The 13486-nt window shown below is 38.7% G+C and overlaps 1 protein-coding gene across 1 annotated transcript; it reads right to left on the bottom strand.

Annotated features, from left to right (window-relative positions):
• Positions 1-3625: 3625 nt before the first annotated feature.
• On the bottom strand, positions 3626-12705 carry gabarapl2 (GABA(A) receptor-associated protein like 2). Its single transcript, XM_084734024.1, has 4 exons — positions 12482-12705; positions 11089-11144; positions 8331-8503; positions 3626-3801 (listed from the first exon to the last, which is right to left on the bottom strand). Exons 1-4 carry the CDS (start codon positions 12513-12515, stop codon positions 3687-3689), a joined length of 378 nt encoding a protein of 125 aa, XP_084590150.1. The 5' UTR covers positions 12516-12705; the 3' UTR covers positions 3626-3686.
• Positions 12706-13486: the final 781 nt, after the last annotated feature.

The following is a 13486-nucleotide window of genomic DNA, read 5'->3' as shown; positions in this document are numbered from 1 at the left end:
GCGCACAGGAAAAGACTCTGTGTTCGATTCCCAGTTACCAGATATGTGTGTATTCAGCCTGCGATGACCCATAAACCTGACCAGGGTGTTTCCAATTCATGTGGGTCTAGATTCCAGTCCTCTGGGACACTTAACTCGGTCATAAAGACAAAGACTAAGTTAAACCTGCGCATTTCTGAATAACAGTTACGTCCTTCATCGAAGTCCAGACACCAAGTCTGACTAAGCATGAGTTGTGTTATTGCTTTAGCTCAGCAGATTCCACTGAAAAGTAGCAACCCAATTCAGCTCGGTTAATACCGAACAGCATGTTGCAGGTTATAACCAGGAAGTTTTACACTGTATTTAATGACATTGTCATTAATCTGCAGTACACTTTCAAAGATTTAAAGGTCTTGTTTTTTGACTGGTTGCGTAACAGTCTCATTTTAATACTAATGTTGCTGTATGACCTACATAAGTTGACGAGACCATCCACAAGAAGATTGGCTGTATAGTTATTTATAATGCCTGCCACGTGGTTGGATTCTCCTTGAAATCAGATTAAAAGAGCCTGTGTTTATATTTTCACAGGTAAAGTTACAGTAATCAGCATGTTAGCCAGTTAAAAGAGGCAGGACAAAATTTTATTTCAATAAATTTATTTCTGACATATTTTCTGGCTATTACTGTGGAAACGGTAACACTTTGTCCACAGGGGCCTCCAAAATCAACACAATATTCAAGTTCCTTAAAGTCAATTTAAATGTTGTTTCTACTGTAGATGTACATTTACTGCAAATGGTGATGCTCAATAAAATAACCAAGTATCTCAATTAATTTGACTGTTCTTCACCCAGTGTAAGGAAAAGACAAAAAACCTTTTCATGTTCACTGATTTCTTCACTGCCTTTGTGGGTCTGTTGCTACATTTCTTTGACCCTAGACACCAGTTGTTGATCAGTGGAATAGCGTGAAACAAATGCAAAGACTAGTGCTCCACAGGGTACATTTACTTTGAGTAATCTACTAACATATTAATTATGACAAAAACAAAAACAAAAAAACAAAAAAAAACCTTACGATTCATTTTACATTCATTTTTATTGGTCAGGTCTTCCAGCTACCTTACCTTTGTCAAATATCTAAAATTCCTTTATGTTTTTGAGATATATTTAACATTCATACAACACTGATGAAATAAAACAATACTGAATAATCATATCATTCCATCAATATATTACACATCTACATACCATGTTTAAAAGCCTGAATTAGCTTTGTGGTGCACAAATATGAATATTTTAATGGGTCAAGTAAAGGGTGGAAATACAGATGTTATACTCTGATTCAGCACCAAAGACTACAGCTGTAGCCAAAATGTCAGCTTCAGAGTCATCTGAATGAAGAGAAGAAAGATAACAAGAGGTTGTGATTTTATAAGTCTGAAAACTGTGCAGCCAAAGATGGGAGCAACTCTTTACTTGAAGTATTGGAGACATGAATTACAGTGATGTACATGGTCCTCATAAAAACAGGATTCATTGAAAGCAAGTTCAACATGTATATTTAATCATTAACAAGTGTGAAAGCACTCTGCACACTTTTATTTTAACTATCTTATCTAACTAACTAACTATCTATCTTAATCATTAAACTTCAGCAAGTTATAATGGGCAAGGACAAAGTCAAATACTGTGCATCTCTCTGTGGCCTTTTTTCTTTGGATAATTAAACAATGATAATAACATCACATCAGCATAAATACAACTGACTTTGAATTTTCATGTCTGATACATTAGCAGTCAGAATTAAGATTCAAATAGTGGCTTCAATAAACCTTTGTCACATCCAGCATTTTGGACTGTCACAAGGACAACAGAGATGAAATTAGTAACATTAACAATGGCTCCATTCCATTTAGGTGTGTCTTAATCTGCCCCACTATTTCAAATAACCTAGAACCAAACATCTAAATGGAATGCAGCCATTATTGATATTAGATGTTATTTGAAAGGATGAGGATGTTAAAAGGCATTCTGGGGAGTGTAGGAAACCGCTGACTCGGGGAGAATGGGTAAAGTACAGCACTGCTTGGACAGAATTTTAGAGATTGATAATTAGAGATCCACTAATCTAAGTTTTTTTCAGTTCTGATCCCATTCCAATAATGGATATCTGCCAATCTGATGATGATGATGATGGTTGCTGTTGTTACTGCTGGAAAGTTTGTTTAGTATGTGTAATATAATTTGTGCAATGAGCACCAGATAATGCTGAGAGATGACCCTCATTTCCCATGATGCTTTGCGAAGAGTTGGTTAAGTTTGCTATTTTATGTTCCAAAATGCAAATATTTTGTTTTTTGTTAGTGTAATGTGTTTGATTGTAACATGGCGGTTTATGGTGACTTATGTTGGTAACTGTCATTTTTTGGCTGGTTTAAACTGGAAATTGGAGCATGCTTCCCTTGTATTGTATAGAAGAAAAATGCTGCTTATCTCTCAATTCACGCTACTTGGCTTAGTACGTATAAATAGAAAACTTGCAGGGTTGTGGAATTCAGAACTGAATGCAGATTGGGGACATGAGTCCAATATCTGATGAATGACACGTAAATATCCATCCTGTATTATGATATTGGATTGCACTGGTCCAATCTCTATTGATAATGAAAGAAGAGGAACTAAGTGAGTTTTCCTTTTTAAGTGGTTATAATTTTCAGATTGTTGCCCCGTGATAACAATGTAAAAAATATCACAAGTAATGACACAATAAACTTCAAGTAAATAGTTGGATTTCTTTAGCTGTTCACTGCAGTTCATGGCTTCCTGTTGGCATCGTGGGTCTGAATCATGGGGGGTGCTGACATCCATTCAGCCAACATAATGTGCAAATACATAAAAAGTCAGGCTGGGAAGCACTCAGTAACATCCTTGGGACTGATGCTGGTCCCTGGCCCTGAGCGCCATCATTCACCGTCTCATAGTACGAGCTGCCCTCTTTCACAAACTTCTAGTTGTTCTCACAGCCTATCATAGTGCTGGGTGTGCCTGTGGATATTAAAACTTACATACTGATGTTTTTATACATGATATGATGAGCATACAATTACATCCATAACATGGTTAATGATTCTAGTCACATGATTATAGGGTTTCTTCCTCACTTCAGCTGAACACAAATATCTGTGATGACAAATCTGGACTGAAAGAAAATGGAGTATGTGTGATGATTGGCATGTGTGTGTGTGTCAGACCATTAAGAGTTTTTTTTTTAAACACTGATGTTGATATTTGGAAAATCAATGATATCTGACATGCCCGTTATGTATGTGATTGTTATTTTACGGCAGTGTTAAAGATATTTCTCTCTACAACTGACCTTTAAACAATAAAAACCATTAAAGTCAAGCTTTTCTTGACACTAATGATCATCTGAGCCTGTCAAAAAAAAAAATTAAAACAAGTTTGCTTACTGTGGCATTTCAGTGTAGTTAATTTTTACCCTAAATGTGTATTTTTTTTGTATCAAAAATTGACCATAAATTCCTGTGCCAAGTGTGTAGGTGCATTACTGGTGTAATACACGTAAAGGCCGATGTCTGAAACACTGTACACCAGTATATGTCGGGTCCTACTGTATCAGTGTGTGTGTGTGTGTGTGTGTGTGTGTGTATGTGTGAGACACTGGTATTTTGAGAGGCATTAACCCTGTGTTGTATAAAAGGCCTTGTAACCAAAGGTGTTTTCTCCGCTGTAGGCCACGTACAGAAAGCCGTCCTCGTCCTTCTCCTTGTCGTACAGCTGGCCCATAGTCAGACTGCAACACACAGCAGAAAACACACAGAGTCAAGTAGAATCAATTATATTTATATCTCCGGTATGGCTTTGTGAGGATAGAGGCCTCCAACAGTGGTTATTTTGTGCTGATCAACAGAATTTAGAAATCAGCTTTCAATGCTAAAACCTACAGACGTCCCTGAGGAAAACACACACAACAGCAAATGCACAAACATTTAGAAAACTGCGATCCAATTCAAGAAATGCTGCAGATACAAAAATGGTCGTACTGCCCTCATCACTGAAGAACAACACATACAAACAATAAAGAATTCATTACTCGTGCAATTTATAATCCCAGAGTATTTCTAGGTAATCAATAAATAAGCATGGCAGATATTATTGGATGTCTGCCATGCATTGCAATTCTGCAAGACAGACTTGTTTGTGATTTTTAACTCCCATATATTATAACATCAGCCTCAAAAATCCTGTTTGCTAAACCCTTCTCTTAAACAATGATAGTCAAATGTTATGTTAACCAAACACTGGTCCTCATCCTACATCATTTTTCTAACATTATAGGTGAAAGTAACGAAAAGACGTCAGAGAAGATGGGAGATTTAATCTATGAATAACCAATTTTAGGGAAAACAGGCAGAAAAAGGAACAAGCTCAAGCAGTTTTTTAAAAAGAAGTTTGCAAAGGCATTGTTTAGTGAGGAAAATAGGGGCACTCTGAAAGGGACTAAGAGGGAGCTCGAGGTGCTGCATACAGATTAAAGTTGCGTTTCCACCACAGGAACTTTCCCCAGGGACTAGGAACTTTTGAAAGAACACTGTGCCACCGCAGGGAGCAGGGTCTAAATTAAGTTTTGGGGACATTATTTTACACCCCAGAGAAGTCCGTGCTCAGGGGGCAGTACAGTCCAAAACCACAGGAACTTTGGTGGTGGGGCTTGTAGTATTTCTGTTTTTTGTTTTGTTGTTGTTTTTTGTTCATTGTGCTTTAATACACAGAGACGAGACACACAATATCATCCAAAAATACAGGGGTAAAGCCATTCATTTTCAGGCAGTCTCCTGGAAGACATTCATAGCGTTGCGACGGAAATAGTCAACAATGAAAAAAGAGACCTGGAGAAAAAGTTAAATCCCAGGGTGCCCATGATGACCCTGTACACCTGTACTCTTACACTCACACAAAGCCTCATGTTGAAAACATATTTTTTAATTTTTAAGACAGGTTAACTAACACAATTGAGGAAAACTCTCTGTTAGCACTGGGGTTGCACAGAGTGGCTGTTGGTAAGTCTAGTGGAACCAGATAGATAGTGATGGTGGCTCGGTAACTGAGCAGGTACACTATCTACACAACACCAAACAGCAGACAGAAAAAGCTAGAGACTAGCTGGTGCCCATACTGGAGCATTTATCATTTAAAGTTAGCTTCAGAGGAGGATCACACTTCAATTCAATTCTAGCGTGTAAGGAGAGCGCAATAATTTGGGAGTTGCACTTTCTTTTGTTTTGCCAGAATCTGACAAAATTTTGACAAAATACATTTCATTGTTTCTTGCGTCAGTCTTGTGTTATCACGAAACAGAGATCAGTCGGTAGAATAAGGAAGTGGTGGCTCTAGTACTTCCTTTCAGCTCCTATTCATCCAGATTCCTGTTTTGACTCATCTGCGAGGAGTATCTCTACTCTGATCTTTACTCCAGTAAACCCAACACAATGGACACACAGGGCCTCTTAATAGGAGGCCTTTTAGGGTAACATGAGGTCAAGTCGCTAATTATAGCATGACTTTTCATTTTTGGCAACATGAACTAAAAAGCCAAAAATAAACTGTATATACACTCATGGCCAGTACTGTTTGGTGCAGGGGACAAGTCTGTTGGATCCCTGAACAAACATTGAACAACACAGCTGGATAAAGTCAGGTTTGGTCTGTTTTTCTTTCTGACCACATCCAGCTGTGACATAGTGTGGCACTATAGTACCAGGCTAAGAGCAAGTGCACGCCAGTTTCCACAAGAAAAGCATCATGAGTATCATACAAAGCTCTGTGAAGCAGGTCAGATCAATCAGATAAACTGCATCTATTTACACGACATCAGCATGTCAACAGCTTTGAGTGTAAAAAAAAAGACAGGAAAAAAACTATCAGTGTAAATTGAGTTGCACAGGTGTGGCTTCCTCCACAGGGGGATTGGTTACTCACACACTTTTCAGTGACACAGATGGACTGATAAACACACTGCACATAGTACACACAAGTGGGAAGGTCAGAGCGCGTATTGCTTTTTATTTTTTGTCAACAATACACTTAGTTAAAGTACCGGGGCTAGACGGGTTCCCCATCAAATTTATAAAACACTGTCTCATTATTTTGCCCTTTTTTTGATGTAGTTATTGAGCCCCTGGTTGCAGCAATGAGAAATGATGATTTAATTTTGTATATTTCCCAAACTTATGTCTCAATCCCTAAACCCCAAAACATAATTACTAGTTCTGGTAAAATGTGGGGTTACAAAATATACTTGTCAAAGAGCACTGTATTCCCAGTTAACACTCAGGCACACTGCATGAACACTGACAAGTGTCTATTTAAACTAGCTCATGACACATTTACCTGCCTGGATCTCAGTAACACGTGGATTAAAAAGATTTATTTAAATATAATCTGAAACCAGCACTGGAGAGGGACAAACAGGATCGAAATCGATGGTCATCACTACCTACTTCTTTAGCTGGGAGTTTAAATAAGATGAACATCTTGCCACGGTTTTTGTTTTTCTTTCAAACAATACCTTTTTTTTTTTTTATCACAAAGTCTTCTTTTAAAGAAATGGATAAATGTATCTCATCTTTTATCTGGAACAAATCCATCCCAATAATTAGGAAATCATATCCAGAGGGAAAGACAGCAGATGGGGGCTTGACATTGCCAGATTTTTACACTATTATTGGGCCTCCAGTATTCACAAGGTGATTTACTGGGAATCACATTTTTACCACAGTAATGGACCAGTATGGAGAGAGATGGAGCAGGCTTTGTGTAATCATCTGCACCACTGCCTCTCAGCAAGAAAAACATGACAAACCACACTGTCAGTTTAGATCTCACTTCAAGTACACGCAGGCAGTGTCTCTAATGCCTATTACAGGTAATGTCCTGTTCCCACCATCTCTCCTAGATTCGGCCTTCCAACTGTGGTTTAGGAAGGGCTTAAGGTGTGTAAGTGTAACTATCAAAGCAATCAATAATTTTATCCCTGAAAATTCCACATTACCATTTCTATAGATATCTCCAGGTGCAAGATTTTGTCAAGAAGCTGTTTTTGTCCTTCCCATCTCCACTAATACAGGGCCAGATAATTGACTTTCTACAACCAGGCCTGATATTCAAACTATACAATTCAATTCAAGAAATGGTTCCCTTTTCTTCGACTCACCTTAAGGAGCAGTGGGCTAAAGACTTTGGGACTGAAATCACTGATGAAGCCACTCGGCAGCATTCATCTTGGAGCTACCCAAGTCTTGTACCATTCTGTTCAGCCATGTTTTAAACATTCTTTACTGTTTGTAGTAAGGAGATACGGGGTGATGCTTTAGCCTTTCTGTCATTATTGGCACGACGTTTAGTGCTGATTCACTGGAAATCTACCAAACCACCATCTCACAGTAAATGGGTGGAAAGCGTTATGGCACATCTCAAGGTTCAAAAATGTAGATACTCCACTTTGGGCTCAGTACAGATATTTTTTAAAGTCTATTTTGAACATCATTTTATACCCTGAACTTCTGTCCACCGACCCCAGGGTGTCTGACACCATCACCATCTTTTTTTCTTTCTCTTTTTTGTGTTGCTGTATTTTTCAATTTTTCCATATATGTATGGAGCTTAGTGATGAACTATGATGTTGTTTGATGTGATACATGTTGTGTTGAGTGAATTAATGTTGGAAAAGTTCAATAAAAAGAATTCAAAATGAACAATACATTCAGTTGCCAGTTTATTGGGGCTGTCTAGCTAAAACTATTGCAGTCTCATACTACAGTCCATGAAGGTTTATATGTTTTGTTTTGCTTGAAACAGTTTTAGAAAAAAAACACAAAAACTAAATATAAACCATAAGAACCATCCTTACTGTAGGATTTACTGCAGAGGTCTTGCTTTAGACTTCATTAGTTTTAGGAACTTGTACATAATAGACTGGCAGCTGAGTTTAGACAGGCAGCAAAATGTATTGTGTACTTGTTTAAATAATTTTAAGAGTATTCGTTTAAAAAGGCCCTCTGCTTTTGCTGCCCTGCTTCATTAAATAAATATTTTCAACATTGATTATGAGAACCAACCAGAATTTACATGAACAGAAATGACCATCAGCAAAAAGCTGCACAGTCTCTAGTGGCCCATACACTGCATTTAACATTTATACCACCCACCCAGGCTATTTGCTTCAGTGCTTCATGCCACAAATGACAGAGTTTAATGATACAAAACAGAAAACAACTTTGCCTTTAAGATTTCAGTGTCATGCTGCAGTTTCCTGTTGCTCACCTGGATTGGGGGACAGTTTTGTCAACAAAGAGGAAGATTGCTTTCTCTGAAGGCAGCTGGATGCGTTTCCTGATGATCCACATGAACTGGGCCACTGTGATGTCAGAGGGCACCAGGTACTTCCTTTTATCAATGTCCACTATCTGAGAGCCAGACACCTTCTCCACAATCACCTGGAGCACAAACATCAACAGAAAACTGGGCTTTTAACACTGCAGGGCGAGGCATGGGTTGAAAATCTCAGTACACTCAATGAGTTTGTCTGACTTAGCTGAACCTGATGAAGAGTCCTGTCCTTGTGAAACATGTCTAATATCGGTTGTTCTATCAAATAAAATGTTGGTAGCAAATGTAACTAGTAAGTATTACTGCTGAGCCTCACAAGCTTAGCCTTACATGTCCGATAATGGCCATTTAGGAAACACTCATGAAATGTCAGAAATGCTTAAAGCTGAATCAGTCAGTTTTGTGGTGGCAAATATTTACTCTAAAAATATGAACATCACACACACATTACATATTATGTATCTTAAAAGTTATCTAAGGTGTTCACCAATAATTACACATCCAACAGAGGAACATTATGATTCATTTGGACATGTCTTTCTGGCCACCTGACAAATGTAAGTGCATTCACTCTCATTTTAGGTCTGATTTTCATGTTTCTACCAAGCCCTAAGAGACATAATAGCTACTAAATACTCTACTATGTTCACTAATTACACACTAACTTTATTTGTCTGCCACATGGTACTGGACAGGTAGTGTACGATGGGGTTGTAAGAATATTTTTGTTGATAACAGCTGCCTGTTGAGACCGTATCAAACAGTTAAGTTGCAGGCTGTAATATCAAAACATTGAGCTGAAATGCACTAAATTGCTTCATTAAGTGAGAGAAACAGCAGGGTGATAATTTTCTCTGGGCTAATCACTACAGGCGACCCCTTTCACATGACACGTAGCCATTTGATCCATTGGGAAGGTCTACCTTGCTCTTGTTTCCTCCCATGTTGAACGTGCTTAAGATCTAACAATGCAGTGACTTTGATTTGTGTTCACGGACTCTGTTCCTCCCAGTAGTCATTAAACAGGTGCAGAATGCAAGAACTAGTTTAAGGGATTGAGTTTAACAGGCATTATCATCCACACAAAAGGCTCTGGGTGTAGATTTCCTGAGGCCAGGCTTCCTCACGCCTCCTCGCACCTCATGTTGTCCACAGCATCGCTTTGTATGCAAATCTGATCTGAGGCGTCTGCTGTATTCCCTTCCAGCCAGCGCCGCAGAGGTTACCTTCTTCAGAGGTGTGTAGAGCGTGGCTGTGCTTTTGTTAGTAATAAGTGTGGGATGAATGAAAGTCTACACGTAGAGTAAAATCAGTCACATGTCAACATTAGCAAAGAACTGAGTATTCGAAGGCCATTACTTTGGAAATTTTATTAAAGCTGCTTATATTTCATGTTAAATCTGATTTTTCTTGCATCGTTCATTTATATTTTTATTTCCCAAAATGAACAGTGGTTGATGTTTCTCCTGTGAGTGTGAAGAAATATTTCATGAATTTATTTATTTTAATTTGACAAAAAATTAGCAGATATGTAGCTTCGATTAGGACTGAACATGGCCAAAATCTTCCCTATCAGAAGCTAATATTAGTTACTGATGGAAAACATTTGTGCTAACTTACAAGCTAATTTTACCTAAAAAGCTCTTATTATTTTAGTTGATGCCTATTGTGCTGTAAATCAATATTGTGCATACAGTGGAATATCAAACCCATTATTTAATCATAAACATACACAGAGCAATGCAGAGAAATTAAATATAGAGGTCCAGTGTGCAAGGTTTAGGGGGCTCTCTTGACAGAGTATAGCAGAAAAAGAATCTAATTTTCATAAGTGGGTTTTCATTAGTGTATAATCATCATAAAATAAGAATTGCTGTGTTTTCATGATCTTAGAATGAACTGTTTATACATACAGAGGGAGCAGTTCCTCCTCTGTGGAGACTGTCATGTTGCACCGACATGTTTCCCTTTCACGTTTGTCATGAATTTCACAGCCACTGTAGGTTCACCAACAAGCTTGGAAGGGGAGGGTGAAGTAAGGTATTTGCAAACTGCAAGCTCAACACTAAATGTCAGCAGCACTGGTCCTTTAAAGCAAAATTTGAAAATGGCAAGTCAGTGCTTAACAGTAGCAACACTTCCTGACTGATTAGCTTTCACATTTTGAGTCCCATAGAAAACTGCAAACAGAACATTGGAAATGAGGGTTTAATTGGTTCATTAAAGTTTATAACTGACCCCATATATCCGCAAAACCATACATGAGGAGCACTGCCTCCTGGGTCAAATCCAGGGCCATGTGATCCCAGCAATCTTAAATAGTTTTGCTAACATGAGGTGAGCATGTATTGCTGAGTGTAAATTTACTAATAGGACATTTAGCAGTATTCAATGATTATCCTCTTACATGTTCCACAAATGGTTTCCAGACAGGAGGACTTTGTAAGTCACAGAACTTTGTTATGGAAAGTCATGGAAAACTGAGATTTTTCATTGGAGTCACAGGTAAAATCCTAGTTCTCTGAACTCTATACAATCCCTAAATCTGTCTATGAGGACTTTCATTACTCAGTCTTTCTCTTCTTCGTCATCCATAACTGCCAGTTAGTCACCAAGTCACTCACACCTTATGACTTTTTGTCACTCACTCTGCCCTTAACCCTCATTGCAGTGACACCTCCTCCCCACTCACCGGTACTCTGTCAGGATATTTGTTGCGTATTTTGGCGGACTCCACACATCGGTGTTCTGAGGGAGAGACAGGACACAAACAGGAAGTCAGAGATTAAAGGGATGAGTGAGGCCTCTTGGGAGCCTCCTCTCGTGCCTTACTGCCAAATACAGCCAAGCCTAGTCCGATATAGTGATCCATAAGCAAGATCAAGCACAGCAAAAATGCTGACAGCAGCCTGGACACACAAAGAAGTGGATGCTCTGTACAGAATGCAGCTACATCTATTTGAGTAGTGATAACTGTCATAATGGTTTAAGTAATGAATCATACATCAAGGGTCTTTATTAAGTTATACTAAACAGTTTAGTACTTTTCATTATCAAGGAGGAAGTGATAGTGCATCTATTTCTAGTGTGCCTCGTGGGCAGGACCTAATGCAGCAGGCAGACACTGAACAGAGACCATAGAGAGGAGGGTGAGGTGATGGGTGATAAGATGTGGTGGATCCATTTAGGTTCAACACATCGCTCACTTTCATTAGCCCAGATAAGAGGCCTACTTTTGGAAATATCTCTACCAAACTGGCAGCTGAGTTTCTTTAAAAAGGAGACTCGAGGCTTTCCGAAGACAATACGAACACAGAGGCTGAAAGAAGCAGAACACCCTACTAAAGCTTTCCCAGTATAGAGCAAACTTTACACCAAATCCAATTCAAACTCTTGGTAAATTAACATTTCCTCTGGAATCTCAATCTCTGTTCAGTTAGCTCTGAAACAAATATTAAGTAAACACTGTTCAAATCGCCATCCATGTGAGGCACAGTCAATATCAATATCAATCAAAAGTCCTGCTTTTTATTATTTGTGTCACTTGAAATTCTCACTGTCTTTGTCAGCAAAATATACCCTGGAGGGTGTTAAGCAATGCAATGTGAAACAATGAGAAAGTTAAAGTTCTAGGGCGAGAAAATGCTTCTTGGTGAAGTATTTTTGCAGAATTAAATACTACACTTAACCATTTTCCACCAGAGATTAAACATAACCAAGGCTACATTAATGTCATATTTTGTTAATGGAATTAGGCGATATAGTTTATCAATGCAGAAGATCGACACGTTTCAATGAGAAATCAGCTGACTCATATGATGTATCAACAATGTTAAAGGTGAAGCCGATTTTGACAGCGGTCATTTGACTCGCAGGAAGAACATGTTAGCATGAGTTGCAAATCGTGCAACGTTCTCCATTATGGATTAACATCAGTCATTAGCTGGATGCTGTGACAAGCATGCAATTCTGCACCTATGTGTGGAATGATACGGCAAAATCGACGCGGAGAAAGCAAAACAGAAAGGAGGGTGCATGACATGACAAGAACATCTCTTGTTTCATAACAACCCAAACCCCTTTACCGAGGGAATGGTCCTCTTTAAACATCCATTTCATCTTTGCTGGATCCCCGCACTGAGGCGTGATGGTAGAGTGGATGGGTGGGCTTCTAAATCGGCGGATAATGTCCGCGTAATGTCCAAAATTCCCGACGAAAAGCGATCAAAACAAAACGTCAACAATGTATCTATACGCGAGGCTGCCTTCACTGTCCGTCTAGCTGGGAGGTGACGTCACTGTCTGACAGAGGGGTGGTGGTAATGGTGCTGCCTTCAAGTGCTCAGGGAAAGAATCGGTCCATCCCTGAATTGAGCCCTCTCAAACAATGCAGAGCACAGGGCATTTCTTTCATTTTGAATATCTGATATTAAACGTATGGCTAGTCACAATGGGATTGTATGAATCTGAAATTGGAGTTTTCCCTGGTAATGCTTGCATTGCAGATATCCAGACATCCATCTGCTCATTTTAGATGTAAAAATCTAATTGTTGATATCTGAAACTGAAGGCCCAATAGACATGAATGGCAAAAGTGACGTCATCTGTCCTAGGAAGAATGTCATTGAAGATATCTGAAATGCTCCCTTTGACACAGGAGAATTGAATTACAAATATCACAGGCTTTAATTGTTAAAACGTCTTTCCATATGGCGCTTCTGTGTTGCTACAGACTGGGCTGGCACCTACTGGGAACTAATTCATCTTAGTAAACCCTAATTACCAATTATACTAATTAATGTCCCGTTCCATTTAGTGTAGCAGAGCCTTTCCAGTAAGCAAATATGCACAACAGCTGCACTCTGACTCTGTTAATTCTGAATGGAAGGAACCTTAATTAGTTTCAACGGTATCACTTGTGTTTTCCCTACTAATCCATGTCAAAATTGCTGCAGTGAAAAACGTATATTCTGAAAATGAAAAATGTTTCCAATGTCTTTTCGGTATGCTTAAATGTACTGGTTGCCGAATAGCAATCGGTGAAAATAGCCACAAAACTGTCAAAAAACAAACAAAAAAAACTTGTAGAT

Source organism: Lutjanus erythropterus, chromosome 13, assembly GCF_056507025.1.
Source record: "Lutjanus erythropterus isolate fLutEry1 chromosome 13, fLutEry1.hap2, whole genome shotgun sequence".
Taxonomy (NCBI): domain Eukaryota; kingdom Metazoa; phylum Chordata; class Actinopteri; order Lutjaniformes; family Lutjanidae; genus Lutjanus; species Lutjanus erythropterus.
The sequence above is the reverse complement of the archived record's forward strand: the minus strand, read 5'-3'. Positions and strand labels throughout refer to the sequence as shown.